We start from the raw sequence: 14933 nt of genomic DNA, 5'->3' as shown, positions 1-14933 counted from the left end.
CCACTGGCCTAGATTTTAGCAGGTACTACAAACTTTAATACCAGCAGTCCTTGCTTGGCACGATGCCCCGTTAACTGAAACTGGTGTAATCAGAGCCACACCTTTGCTTCACTGGGTTCTGTGGTCATGGAGATACAGTCCCTCTTTTCCACCTTACAGTCCCAGTGTGGACACATCCCTCCCTTAGAGCCTCCCTTCTTTCACCACCCCCGCTGGGTCCACTCTGTTCCTGCCCCTGTTCCCTCCACACAGCCCTGCCCTGCATTGCAATGACCTGGTCACACACCGGGCTCCCATCACAGACAATGAGTCTCCTGGGGGCAGGCACATGGTCAAACTGAACTCTGAATCCCCAGGACTGGAACAGCTCAAAATATTAGTTGCCCAGAATCATAAACTGCAGGTTATTCCACTGTGTTTTGCCTCATTTATAAAGGTTCACACACTTCCAGGACCATAAAAATCACCATTTAAGATATGCTTGCCATTTAACTATTTAAGAGCAACATTTAAATAAGAGAAATAAGACTCAAAGGTATGATATATATAAACACAAATAGATTAGCTCAACTGAATGTTAAAGACATATAACCCCATTCCTTACAATCTATAGATATAATACATACTGCTTATCATACTACGTGCATTTCATTTATTCATATTTAAAAACAGTATTCTTATGAACAGCTCTGATTACTGAGTGCTTAAAAGACAGCAGGCATTATTTCAATCACTTTGTAAAAACCAATTTAACCCTTACATTATAAACTTAAAACTTATGAGATGGTTATTGCTATCCCTCTTTACCAGTGAGGACCCTAACGTTCAGAGATCAAATCATTGGCTCCAATTAGCGGGACAGCCAGTGCATAAGATCGCTTTCATTGCAATATCTGTGCCATCTACTTTTTCTTTTATACATGACAGTTTCCATATAGCTTTTTTTCTTTGAAATATACTCAGATTATTCCAAAGTTAATGGAATAACATCTGTGCTTTCTATGCAGGACACAATTGCTGTCTCCAGCCAGGGAGCTCATAAGCTCAAACCAGGCTTCTGATCAAACATCCTGCAGCTGACACCTTCGGTAGGTAATTCAGTCTGGGTCTTTTAAACAGGTTTTATTTTTTTAAGCCAGCAGTTCTGCACCCCCTACACTCACCATCCCACCCAACCTCACCCCTTCAGCCACCCCAGGATCAGGTCTCTGTCTGTCATGAGCCAGCCATGGTATCTTAACATCTCTGGATTTGAATTAGATGTGATTAAAAGCTTCCTCAGCTAAGGAATGAAAGCAGGAAGAAGAGAAAAAGTTCATTCAAATGAAGGAATAACACCAAATATTAGTTGTAAAAAAGCACCAATTAGAAGCCACAACCTGCTTTTATCTTTTACGCTTTTCAGATTTACACAATAATTTGACAAGCTGTTTGAAGTTCTGTACTGTATAATTGCCATTTTCCAAAACGGCACCAAGCATGAAGCACAAAAGCAAACCTTCACCCTATTTCTACAATCTCTATCACCCCTTTCAATGTTCAGATTAATAAGTCCATGATAACAGGATAGGAGGTTATATTACACAGCATTTCAGTCTTCAAATGCCTCGTGCTTTTCTTTTCATTCTTAGAACTATGGTTGAATTATTGATATTCTACCTGGTCCAATATTACATATTCTGCACAAGTCCATGCATCTATATTACCTTCCTTCAAAAAGATGATTTAGCATTTTACAGCCACTTTCTGCGACTTCAGGAGAATGTATATGCTTCTGCATCAACTCCGATACGTTCAGGTATATTCCTTTTGACAACAGGATTTTTCTGAAGTTATCTACAAGATTTTTTTTAAATGTTACTAGTGAAAAGTGGAAGTTATGAAATACTTTTCATAATTTCGTAGTAAGACACAGAATATTAAGATAGTCCAAATTCATAGGAAAGTACATGTAAGTACATTATATTTCATTGACAACTTAAAGATCAGGAATATCTATTTCTTTAAAATATATACCACTTGCAATATTTTCACAGATATTAACCATTTGTTGAGGTCTTAGTTTTTAAAGTTTTACTCACAGAGTAGACTGGATCCAAGGTCATCGTCATCCAGGTAAAAAGAATGTTATTGCAGAAAAATGTTTTAAAATAATAACTTATTTTTATCCAGAATTTATACAATATCCAGAAAAGTAATAACACTTAAACTTCATTCAGATATTTTAAACAACTTCACAAGACATCTGTCTGTATACAGAGCTACGACTCACGAGACTTACTAGACACCAGTGAGCTGGGATTGAGGGCAGGTGCCTGAAGGTACTGACCATCCTTGCAGATCTTGGGGGGCCAGGAGTGGGGCAGAGGCAGGAGCTGAAACTAGGCTGGGTCGCCTGCAGCCCAGAGCGGCCTTCTCCACTCACCCCAGTGGACTGTATGAACATTTATCACTTCTATGGACACATCTTTGCACACACCGATCATGTGCAAAGCAATGGGAAGCAGCGATAGCATAAATAATTATGTATTTTCACAGAGTAATTCCAAAGCTTAAGGAAAACACAGATATGCTTTACAGCTGATTTTACATTATATGTGGAAAAGTACCTATGTCCCAGCAGTAATAATTACAGAATAATTCCCCTCTTGGAAATGAGCTTCCTTCATTAACTGCATATCCACTATCTTGAAGTTTCCATATAAATATCAGTCGTCCTGAAGCCTCTACATAAATGTCAATTCCAACATTACACTGTAACTTAACCCCCTGAAAGTGGCAGAAAATGAAACTTAGGAAGTTTTAACCTAAGCACTGCAGACAGTCCCTATTAAATGATGGTTTAAACCACTTAGGATTTTTTTTTTGACTTTCAATGGTGTAAAAGCGATACACATTCAGTAGAAAATGTAACTCAAATTTGGGGTCTGACCTTTTCCCAAGCTATTGCTATGCCTTCCGATTTTCCCTGGTGACAACAGCCACAGCTCCCGGCAGCCTCACCATCAGGAAGGTAAACAACCATCCTGTCTCTGCGCAACCATTCCGGTTTTCCCCTTCAGTGCAGTATTTGATAAATTATGTGAGGTATTCAACCTTTTATTATGAAATAACCTTTGTGTTAGAAGGCTTCGCCCCACTGAAGGCTAATCTAAGTGTCCTGAGCACATTTTATAGCAGGCTAGGCTAGGCTATGATGCTCGGTAGGTTAGGTGTATGAAATGCACTCCCGACTTACAGTGGGTTTACATGGACGTAACCTCATCATGCGATGAGGAAGGTCTGCATTTTGAAAAACGAGTTATCAATCTAAAATTGGGAGAGGGAGAAAGGACAGGACAAAACTCAGAAATAAGTGGAAGTGATACATACATTCTAAAATACTGCCAAAATCTGAAAAACTCACATGTTTTAAAGACATCCAGGATATCACACATTAAGCTACGGTGAGAAGTTGGTTGTTTTGCTTGGTCACATCAGAAATTTTAATAATCCCTCCAAAAGTGGCTAAATTCTAACCAAGGAGATACTTTAAAAGATCGACATTTTTCTAGACCAGCCGTTCTCACACTTTAGTTCTATCAGAATCACTTGGGGAGTTTGGGAGGTAGGAAAGGTGGGGCTGTTAAAACACACTTTGTGGGGTCCCAGCTCGAGAGTTCATGACTCGGCAGGTCTGTATGGGGACCCTAGAATTTACAACTTCAGTAAGTCCCCAGGCGAGATTATTGGTCCAGGGACCACACTTTAAGAACCACTGTCCTGAACACTAACTCAACTTTTGACTTTTGACTAGAAAATTGAGAATAGAAATTTCATCAAATACTAGACATAGGAAAAGAAATTACATCACGGAGTCACTTAGAACTAGTTTACATAACACTTTACACATCTCATTTACCAGCTATCTGCATAGTATTTTTTACCTGTACCACTCCATTTTAGCAGTAAATTATTTTCTTTAAAAGGCCAATAACAATATACAACTTCCTTCAGGTCTTCGGGTCAACAGTCACCTTCCTGGCTGTCTAGTCATGCTTTCAATTCCTCTGAGCCCTAATATAAATCCTCTTGCTCTGCTTCATTTTACTTCTTAGCTACCTCACATATCATATATTTTTTTAGCTTTATTATCTTCCCCACTAGAGTTTGAGCTCCATGAGCCAGGGAGTACTCCATTTAACAGGCATATCCCAACTGCCTAGGACACTGTCAAGTACATAGGGGGAGCTCATAAATATTAACTGAACTAGTTAATTAAATGAGGAAAATGTCACACATGATGTTTGAGTCTTGGCCTGAGTACCACCAAGGCAGCACCCAATTCTTCTGGCTGCCAATCCAGTCATTGTTCTGGAAAATCCATCCCTACACACCCAGCGTTCGTAAGAGTCTTTCAATCAGCAGTCGCCCACAAAGGTTGGTGAACAAGCTGATTAGGTTAATACCCTCCTCAGGCAGAACTCCGAGGACAACAGAAAATGGATCAAGAACAAAGAAATAAGGAAGCGGAGAGAGCAGAGAAGAGATTCTGAAGAAAGCAATCAAGGATGACTCCAAATATAACTAATCCTCAGACACCATAACAAGAAGCTGCCCAAGTCTCACAAAATCATGGTGGTTTCATTGGCATGCCAAAGATTTCCAAGGGATAGAGAATTACAGAACAAACACAATGTTTATACAGGATAAAGGCTGGTCTCCTCTCCTAAGTGCCCCACACAAAAGAAGTCAAGTCCAGTCCTCATTTTCAGTAGCAAGATTCCTATGCAGGTATCTGTGCAGCAGAAGATGGGGATTTGAGACAAGCAATTGCTTTTCCCACCGCCCCTGCTCGGATTCACTATCCCAAGGGCAATCTCTGTCCATCTCTAAGGGCCCTTGTCCATGCAAGCCTTTTATTAAACTGCCATCTGAGAGGCAGAATGAGAAAGAAGGAAAAGGAAGAAGAGATGATTCCTCCCTTGACTTGACTTAAATAACAGCATAAAGAAATATGCATGTGATGGTTTTTAAATGCATAGATTTTAAATGGTAACTACCTCCTCACCCATTGCATTTCTAGAAAGTCTCCCTAAGAAAATAACAGGAACAGGGTATAAAGGAAAATGGGAAAAAATGACCATTTGGTGTTTATTATAGGTACCAAAGAAAACATCTCACTGGACACAAACTAAAAAGTTCATTATCAAGAAGTCAGTTCATAAAATTGAACACAGGCATACACTGAGAAGCTATACAGCCACTAAAAATGATAATGTGAGAATTTACATTTATCAACGCAAAAAAATATATAAAATTTGGCTATAAAAGAGTAAAACATGATCCCATTTCTGCAAAAAATAGAAAATACATTGTATATGTTATGTGTGAGTAGATACATACACATCCAGAAGAAAAATGCCAAAATGTTTTAATATCTTCTTTATCCTTCCATATACATATATATGTATAATCAGATATACATATACATGTTTGAATTTTTTACAGTGTATTGCTTTTAGTACAAAAAAAAAAACTGTGTTTCCTTTTATTAAAAAATATGGCGCACCCCTTACCTTTCTGTTCCAGGAGAGTGGACAATGCGTTTGCAGATGCCTGGAAGACCTCTATCGACGAGGAGTGCATCAGCATAGACAGCATCACTTCCCTATGAGCTGGGAACCTTCCACAGAGACAGTCACAAAATTAGTGGCTATTCTTTTAATAATTCGCACTTATCATTGTCTAACCTCTAACAAATAAGGGCATATAAACAACATTTTATCCCACCTCCACATACAAAAATGAATTATCATTACACAGTTTTACATTTAAAAGTTAGAGTCAAATCCATTAAATACTAATATTAGTATTTCCCTGTTTCTTCAAAGTTGATACGCAGATAAGGAGGAAAAAATACAGCAACTATAGAAAGAGGTGCTGAGAGTAAAAAGAAGATAATGGGAGGAAGAAAGAAAAATTTAAAAATGTAAAGAATTCACATGAGTTTTTAAAATCTAGAGCTTCAGTTTATTTTCTTTTATTAATGTATTTCTTTTAAATCTCTCCTGTGGATACTGAGGGATCAGTGTGCTATGAACTGAAATTTATAAACTGTAATGTAAATCCACCTAACTCTGATCTCTTAAAAAGGTTGTTCAAAGTGGATTACAACACTGGCTTAACATAGTTTTCAAAAGATTGCTATTCCTTTCAGAATGGAGGAATTTAATTAAAAGGCATATGTGTCATGAATTCCCTTCTGATTGGCAGTGGGTCACTATACAAACAGGCTGTCAGGATTTGAGATGTAGAATAGTACTATTTAAATGTCCTTGATGTCATTCAAATTTTAACATCCAGAGCAAAAAACACAAATACAAGCAGTTGCTGTAAAACAAAAAGGCTTGTGGCCATGAGGCAAATGTGACATACGTGAAAACTTCTGCTCATATTTTGCATGTCTGGGAGAGAGGGGCTGGTCTAATGATGCTTGAATGGCACACCCACAAAGCCTCAAGAGCTGCCGGCCAGGAAGAACTCTCTCAGGGGAAGACAGGCCAACAGTGCCAGTCAGGGGGGCAATCACTAAAGGAGGCTTCCTACCACATTTAATTCCTGGTACTGACAACCTGCTAGCTAGTCCCTGCAACAGAAGAAGAGGTCACAGATGGCTCTGTAATTTCTATCACCTGAGATGATTCAATATGGCATTTTTAAATGACTGGCCAAAAATGCAAAGGCTTTTTGTTTTTTCGAACATTCCTAATTTACTGAATGACTCTCGATTCCAAATCTCTCAGTAATAACTCTCAAACACACCACCTTTTACTGACTACCGAACAACATCTTATATATCCACTACTGTCTTACGTCAACACTTAAAACATATATGACCGTATCGAAAATATTTCTAACAATAAAAGTTGCAGTTATGGTATTTTGTATTTTATATAAAAATATAAGTGAAATTTTCTATCTTATAAAATCAGAACTACTGACTGGCCATCTTCATCTCCAATCTTCTCGTGTAAACCTTTCTGGTACATCAGGAGATTGTTTAGAGCCCAGCACGCAGCCTCCTGGATTAGGGGAGGGGGAAAAAAAAAAAAGAAACCTGTCAAAACATAAATCACTGAACAAACACGATTTCAAATAAATCTGATATTTACGAAAGGGTCCAACCTGCACGTGCCTGTTTTTTCGGTGCCATGTTAGCGCTTTGTAACAGGCTTCCAGCCAAAACAATTTATCCTCTTCTTCTTCTTCATTCTGATTCTCACTCTTCTCCTCCAAGTCTTGATTCAAGAAAATGGTCTCAGCTTGGAAAAAATATAAATATAGGACTTACCATTTAAATAACCAATTTCAAGTCCATAGTTTGAAACATCATCAACAGCGATGTACTCTTTCATAATGGCCTTGGTTAATTGCAAAGACCTTTTAATACATTACACACCTCAGAGGACTGCCATCCCACCTGGCTAAATAACTGAATAGGGAAGAGGTTTCCAAACAAAAGTAACAGGTTAAGAGAAGACAAATTGAGGAGATTAGGTGCCCAATGACAAAGCTAAGTATGTATTTCCTGATGTACAGACTGGGAAGGGTGCACTTAATCACAACTATTAGTTCCCCTGAAAGTGTCCTCGACTGGAAAATGAATTACATGGGACAGAGAAGGCATTTAGTGCTTCCTTCTCTGCATGTGACTTCTTTGTCACAATGTTCACATTCAAGATCAAAGGCACCCTCTGCAGCATCTTCCTGTCTTGGCAGAGAGCCCCTGTACTAGTGGTGGTGAAGATTTAATGTGGGGAACTGCTGAACAGTATGTTGTCTACTTGAAACTAATATAAAGATTGCATATCAACTATACTTCAATGAAAGAAAATTAAAAAATAAATAATATTAAAAAAATAAAAGACCAAAGGCACCCACAAGAATTTCCATTTTAGTAGAGCGACTTACTGAGGAGTGCTAAACAGCTGAGGGCTGCGATCTGTAACGTGGCGTTCTTTGGATACCGTTGCACGGCGGTCACCACAAACTCATGCACCTCATTTAATACCAGGATATTGAAAAAATTACCTGAAAGTGAAGGAAGATGTTAGCTGAATTCCTGGAATTTAAATCACCTGTAATTACATAACAGGACTTGAACCAATAAGTCTGAGGAGTTAGGAATATTTTAATGGCATTAAAACATATATTTACTTTAATCAAAATAGCTTAATATGGTTGTGTAAAGTTTTACAGATTTATTTCATGCAGTCATTCGATTATCTTACTTAGACAATGGAACTGACTGAGCAAAAATGATATGTTTGGGATCTATTAACTTTGTGTTCCCTGACTGCCTCTAATGGCGTCCTCAAGTGAAACACTGATACACATGGCATGACAATAATCATCGGACAAAACAGCTTAACTTTCTTGCCTTCAGAAAGACGAAAAAAGACCCTCCCTTGTCATCAAATGCTTTTGCTGAAACGCTCTTCTCTCACTTAAAGGAATGCTGCTCAGAAAAACCCACTGCCCCATTTATCACTACTTGATCTTGTCTGCGATGATTTAGAAGAGAAATAAGGGAATATTTTACCACCTCTAACCCAACCCAGGAGGAAGCCCCACACCTTTTTATACTCACTCTTCTGAAAATCAACACATCATCCAAAAATCTAAATCCCTATGAGAAAATAATCTGTAAATGATAATGCAGAAATATGCACCTCCTTCCATTTGGCTTGCAACTCACTAAAAGTCACTAGGTTTCCTTCTGGATGGAAGAATGAAACTATTATTTAGCTGTAAGTGTCGTTATATAATCCCTGAGACACAAAGCCAGAACTGGAAAAGATCTTATATCATGGAAAGCCTAAAGTTCACACCAAAAATTAATCAGTGACTTCAAAATCAAAAGGCAGTTTAACAAGGTCTAGCTCTTCCTTTTCAACATCTTATGTTTTTGCTTTTTCCACATTCAGCCACTAAGTAGACAAACTCCCCAGCCCTTGGTGGTGTCTAGTCTTAGAGTGCCATTTTGAAAAGATTCTCCTGTGCTTTTACAAACTTATCTAAACTTGGGTTGTCCCGTTCACCTTCTTTTTCCTACTGTTACTCCCCTGTCCCTGCCAACAGCTGCTCTACCACTGACCAGCAGTGTGACTGAGCAAATGCCAGTATGACTGACCTTATCTTATTTTCAGACTATGTACGTGAAAATACATAGAAAATTGGATAAGGCCTTTAAATGCAGTAAGCTCATAAGTAAACTACATAATTTGACAAAATGTTAAGTGCTTATATATTAACTTTGGGTTATTATTTTAATTATGAGGAGGAAGTTAAAGTTTAACCAGCTTTTCTTGCAGAACAATACAAAACTTATAAATAAGACAGCTTGTATGGTTTATTTGATTTCAACAGCATAAGACCAAGCACCTTACTGTGCCATTATAGGCCAATTTGACAACCAAGCACCATTTCCTCAATCGTGACAGTCAAAGCATTTCTTCCTCTCACTTATTTCAAGGGATGAAGGTGAACTCACACTTTTAATATAAGTTGTGCAAGTTGGAACTTGACTATAGTAAGTTGTAGAACATGAAAGAGAGAATTCTATTTTAGTGCACTACTCTATTAGCTAGACTTTAAAAAAAATCTTTTGAATTACATTAAAATGTTTCCATATATAAGCTAGCTTATACAACTGTGTCCTTCATGAAAATATAATCAGCAAAAATCTCTCCTGATAAAAGGCATAAATTAGTAAATGGCTATTACGCTTTTTTAAAAAAATGCTTTCTTTTGTTTAGGGAAGCAGAAATCTGGGTTTTCAGTTTAATTTCTCCCCTTACTCTATGATCTTGGATAAGACACACCAATTTGCTGAAACAGATCCTCATATAACTATGGAGATAATAACAATATTCCATCTCCCAGGATTGTTTCAAGGATCTAAAACCCTTACATATATGAAACTACTTTGGAAACTATGAAAGAACTGTGCAAATATTAAGACATTATCATTATATCTCCACAGTTTTGGTCATATGACAAGCACTTGATATATGCTTATCAAGGAAATAAATAAAATGAAGTTGTACATGCAAATTAAAATTCAATTTCTAAAAATCCCATCTTAACTGATACTACCTGGCAACTTTACTAATGCTGAAATGAATTTCTGAATTATGCAGGAGATATAGTCATAATTCTAGAAGTTAAAAATCTAAGTTGCTGGTGTAAAATTATGAAAATTAGTTTTTTCAAAAGAATGATGATTTTTCCCCCAAAAGTTGTAGTGATAAAAGGCTAAATGCCTATTCCAATAATCCTGAGTTTGCGCAAAACATTTCTGATAATCCTTTCGGGGAAAGGTCATCAGCACCAATCACCAACAGTTAATCCTACTTTATCATTCACCAACTATTCAGCTTTTAATGCACCGTTCTGCTCACAAAAAATATTAAGGGAAGCTTCAAGGTATGTACTCGGGCTGGGGAGGGTTAAGGAGTAGGAGGCCAAACAAAGAGTTGAGACAAGAACTATGAGCTGAAAGCAAAGGGACAATCAGAGTAGCCTTGTGGGAAATTATCACTGTGATCAACAGACTAGCCTTGGACTCTCTCCAAGGTATCAGCATCTCCCACATTAAGCTCAAAAGGATATTCTGATGTGTTCCCAGGTTAGTCCTGAGCCCTGAGCTCCTGGTAAGCATCTCTGGAGGAGCCCCTGTAATTTAGGTCCTCAGGATTCTCAGATTTAACTCCAAGAGAAACTCACATGCAGTTCAGAAAACAAGGCTTTGTGACATGTTGACTATAAGCCTAGAAGCAGTGGGTTTCAACTCCCAGGAACTTCATGTATTGGAATGATCAGATACAGAACACAAGATAGCTATGTATTATGACTAAAGGAATAAGAAAAAAAAGGAAAGAGAAAGGGGCGAAAAGGAAAAACAAAAGCAAACAAGAGGTAGTTAAAAGTTACCTGGAAGATCTGAAAATAAAAAGAGATTTTTAGAAATGTATAAAAAATCAAATAAATGACCAAGTTAAATTTATCACAGGACTGCAATATGACATTCCATTATTAAACTTGCAAGTGTAATTCTCCATATTATCAAGATGTTCTTAATATATTCTTTTAAATACTTGATAAATTCAACACTCATTTAAAAATAAAAGCCACATGTAAAAATAAATACAAACAAGGAACAGAAGGAAACTTCTTAACTTGATAAAAGCTATTTGTCAGAAAACAAGATTAAAACAACAAAAATCTTATCACAAGCATCATTTTGGATGGGAGAATACTACAGCATTCTCTTCAAAGTCAAGAACAAGACAAGAATGCCTTTATTAATAATTCAATTCTATTTAACAATGTACTAATAATTCTGGGCCATGCAAGAAGGCAAGGAAGTGAAATAATGTTTATAAAGAGAAGAAAGGAAGAACTCAAAATGTCATTATTCACAAATATACATAAAAACGCTTAAGAGCATTTATAAACAAATTGTTAGAATTAATAAAAGAGTTTAGAAAGGAAGGTAAAATCCATATACAAAAAAATCATTCACATTTCTTTATGCCTATACAGTTCAAAACTACAACTGTAAAAGAGATATTTATAAAATTAAAAAACAAGATATCTAGAAATAACTAACAAGTTGTGCAAGACTTGTATGGAAGAAATTATAAAGAAAAGTTGCCAGTTCTTCTTGAATATATCCAGATACTTTGAAATTCCAGTCAAAATCTCAATGAAGTTTTCCAAGGAACTGGAAAATTTTAATTATAAAATTTATATGGGGTAGTAAAGGCCCAAGAAAAAAGTCAAACTGTGCCCAATTAAAGAAGAATGTTTAGTGATGGAATATTAGCTTTGCAAGTATCAAGACTTACAGAGCTACAGTAATTTAAACAATATATTGGATCCAGATGAATCAAAATAACCAATGCCACAAAAAAACAATAAAAACAGAAACCTATATTTAATAATATATGTAATGTATGTTATAGAAGTATAATACATATACATTATATATATTCAGTGTATCATACCACTGGGAAATGGATGAACCATATAATAAAGTATGCTTTCCATATTATAAAAAAGGGAATTGAATTCCTACTTATAGAAAATGATTCAAGACAGATTACAATGTTTTAATCCTTAAATTACAAAGATTTTGGATAACATATATTTATTATCTTAAGAAAAGATTTCCTAAGGTATATTTAAAAGGGGTAAAGCTCAAAGCAACTGATTTTTAAACTAAATTACAAAAGTCACCTTAAAGATGACGAAAGGACAGGTCACCAATCAGGGGAAGATGGTTTCAGTACATACAACCAACTACCAAAACATTATTATCTAGAACTATGAATTAATTTTTAAAAGGAACGACTATACTATGAAAAAATAGATGAAGACAAATCAGGTATTTTGCTAAGGACAGAGCACCAATAGCAGAGAAATACTTAAAAAGATATGCACCCCATTTATATTTTTGCAGCATCATAGATAGTAGTAGCATAAAATAAGAAATAAACCAAATGCCCACTGATAGGAGAATGGAAATAAATTGTGCTATCTCCATATAATAGAATACTACATTCAACTATATGCAAAAATATTTGAGTCTTAAAAACATAATGTTAATTTTTTTTTAATTGCAGAAGACAACATCCACCATGATTTCATTTTTATTTAGCAGCATTAACTATTTTGTTTAGGGAGATATGTGAATATAGTGAAATAGTATTTAGAAAGCAAACGACTTATCAGCACAAAATTCTGGAGAGTGTTAACCTCTGTAAAATATCAGGGGAAAGACGTAGCCCAGAATAACTTTACCAGCACTGGCACTACGCTAATATCTAAGTTGGGTAGGAGCTCTTCTGCATTGCACTTCACATTTTCTGCTGTATTCCTCTGTACGTATCATCCATTTACATAATTATACTTTAAGTGCAGCACTAACAATAAGATTTCTCTTACATTACACATATCTACTGTGGCCACTCCTTTTAAAATTTCATCCAAGCAGGGCAGAACAGTTTGCTACAATATTTCCATCCAATGAATGTCAAGATGCTATTTATTCATCAACATACAACATACATATGCTGCATACAATTGCAGAGACTGTGATAATAAATTAACCAAGAATTATAACTCACCTAATGTAAGTCTGTGGAGCAAGCAGCAACTCACTTCTTGAATTTTTTCATGAATAGGGAATGCTTCCATGACTTCTACCACAATATTGTAACACCTGACATTGCCGCTCATGAGGACTTCAACATTATTGCCTAAATTTAAAGAAATCATAATTACCAATAAGGTAAGTATGCGTACAAAGCCATCTTATATAGATTGCAATGATCTGGCAGATGGCCATGTTTCCAAATTTAAGTATCAGGTTTTGTCAAATAGCTATAAAAAACACTATGTTGTTCATTGCTAATTAACAGGACTTAGGACTCATCTCTAGTATTAAGGAAATGTTGCTTTATTCCAGTTTCTTGGCTTAAAAACTTTTTAAAAGGGGGAACTTGGGAGTGCCTTTGTAGAAGTCTAAAACGTAATGTGTGAATCATAAATTCCACATAAATTAACGTGGGACCTGTTTCCTGGTGAGGTGAGGCGCTACCCCATTGGATAATGGTTTTACGTTGTTCCTTTTCCCCAAACCAACAGATGGAAAAGTAAGAGTATGTCACATAACAGAACAGACAGAATCAGATATGATCTATTTCCTGTCCATTCCAGAAGGGCAGAAGATCAGTCAGTGTAAGAGACAGCAAAATCACGCTTCCTAAAGGCTTGGAGACAGACAAGGAAAAGGGGAGGAGAGGCATGATATTAAAATATACGACTAAGGGGCAAACATAGGTGAACCAGAAAGGAAGGAAGAATCCTTTGGGGGAGGCAACTAACCAATAGGGAGTATGTGAACCTATGTGGAGAAAACAAATTTCTAAGTCCAAATGAAATGTTCACTATTGTTAACAAAAAATGGTGTCTCCAAAGCATTTTTCTATCTTTTGCAGCATAAACCGTTTCCCTCCAAAACATTTTTTAATGTTTAAATTGTATTTAAAAAACATTAAATATAGAAAAACATATCATCATGAAAGGAAGTGGCCTCTTAAAACAATTATCTGCTTCTATTCACAATAGAAGACATAATTTGCTGTAAGACTCAAAGGCAAATGTCTTCGTATTAGAATCAGTATTTAAAGCATTTTATTATTTTTATTTTCAGTTGCAGCTTTCTCTGACCTTTGCATTATGAACCAACACATTTTCATGGAGTTATGTCAGATGTGGGTAGAAACAATGAATTTCAAAAACAGCCAGCTCTAAATAAATAAATAAGTGTATAAACATAGCCAAGGAAAAGCAAAATAAAGAATAGATTCAGTTTGTTGGCATGGATGACTCAGAGAAATTTTAAACTATGCCCATTCTCTATTATTATTCAGCCCCATCTCCTCTGAAGTGTTTAATTTCTCATGCATAAGAAAATGATGGATTTATAACCATCACACACAGAAAAAACAGTTTTTCACAAGGGGATTGAGTTTTCATGCAAGTCTCACTTCTGCAGATTTCTCTATGTATATTAATATATTATATATGCAGATATTATACTATGCACATACAAAATACAAATTAAATAATACTGTGAATGTTTTTAACAACACTTATTACATGTGAGGTACTATTTGGCATTTTTCCCATTATTTAGCCATTTAATCCTCACGTGTGAAGATGAAAATATTATGAGATGTGCATATCCTGTACAAACCCACACAGGTACTACATGAAATACAAAATGCTCATGTGCACTTATAAAACAAAAGTAATCGAATCTGAAGCACTATCTTAACCCATTAGCAATCACCTGTAACACACATCAAATTAATTTCTTA

General features: G+C 36.1%; 1 protein-coding gene across 3 annotated transcripts in view; it reads right to left on the bottom strand.

Moving 5' to 3' along the window:
- The window catches only part of LRRK2 (leucine rich repeat kinase 2), a 129714-nt gene that overhangs the window by 103106 nt on the left and 11675 nt on the right, over nucleotides 1-14933 (bottom strand). For 2 of the 3 annotated variants that reach the window (XM_036889384.2, XM_057492517.1), the window contains exons 7-12: nucleotides 13176-13307; nucleotides 7954-8073; nucleotides 7168-7304; nucleotides 6985-7064; nucleotides 5559-5665; nucleotides 1707-1836 (exon numbers count right to left, since the gene is read on the bottom strand). In XM_036889384.2, the coding sequence (XP_036745279.2) occupies nucleotides 1707-1836; nucleotides 5559-5665; nucleotides 6985-7064; nucleotides 7168-7304; nucleotides 7954-8073; nucleotides 13176-13307 (706 nt within the window). Of the gene's footprint in view, nucleotides 1-1706; nucleotides 1837-2932; nucleotides 3830-5558; nucleotides 5666-6984; nucleotides 7065-7167; nucleotides 7305-7953; nucleotides 8074-13175; nucleotides 13308-14933 lie in introns of those variants that run through there. The other variant, XM_057492518.1, reaches the window with a different exon arrangement.

The sequence above is a fragment of the Manis pentadactyla genome, chromosome 14 (genome assembly GCF_030020395.1).
Source record: "Manis pentadactyla isolate mManPen7 chromosome 14, mManPen7.hap1, whole genome shotgun sequence".
Lineage (NCBI taxonomy): Eukaryota > Metazoa > Chordata > Mammalia > Pholidota > Manidae > Manis > Manis pentadactyla.
Note: the sequence above shows the minus strand (reverse complement) of the source record. Positions and strands in the feature narration are given on the sequence as shown.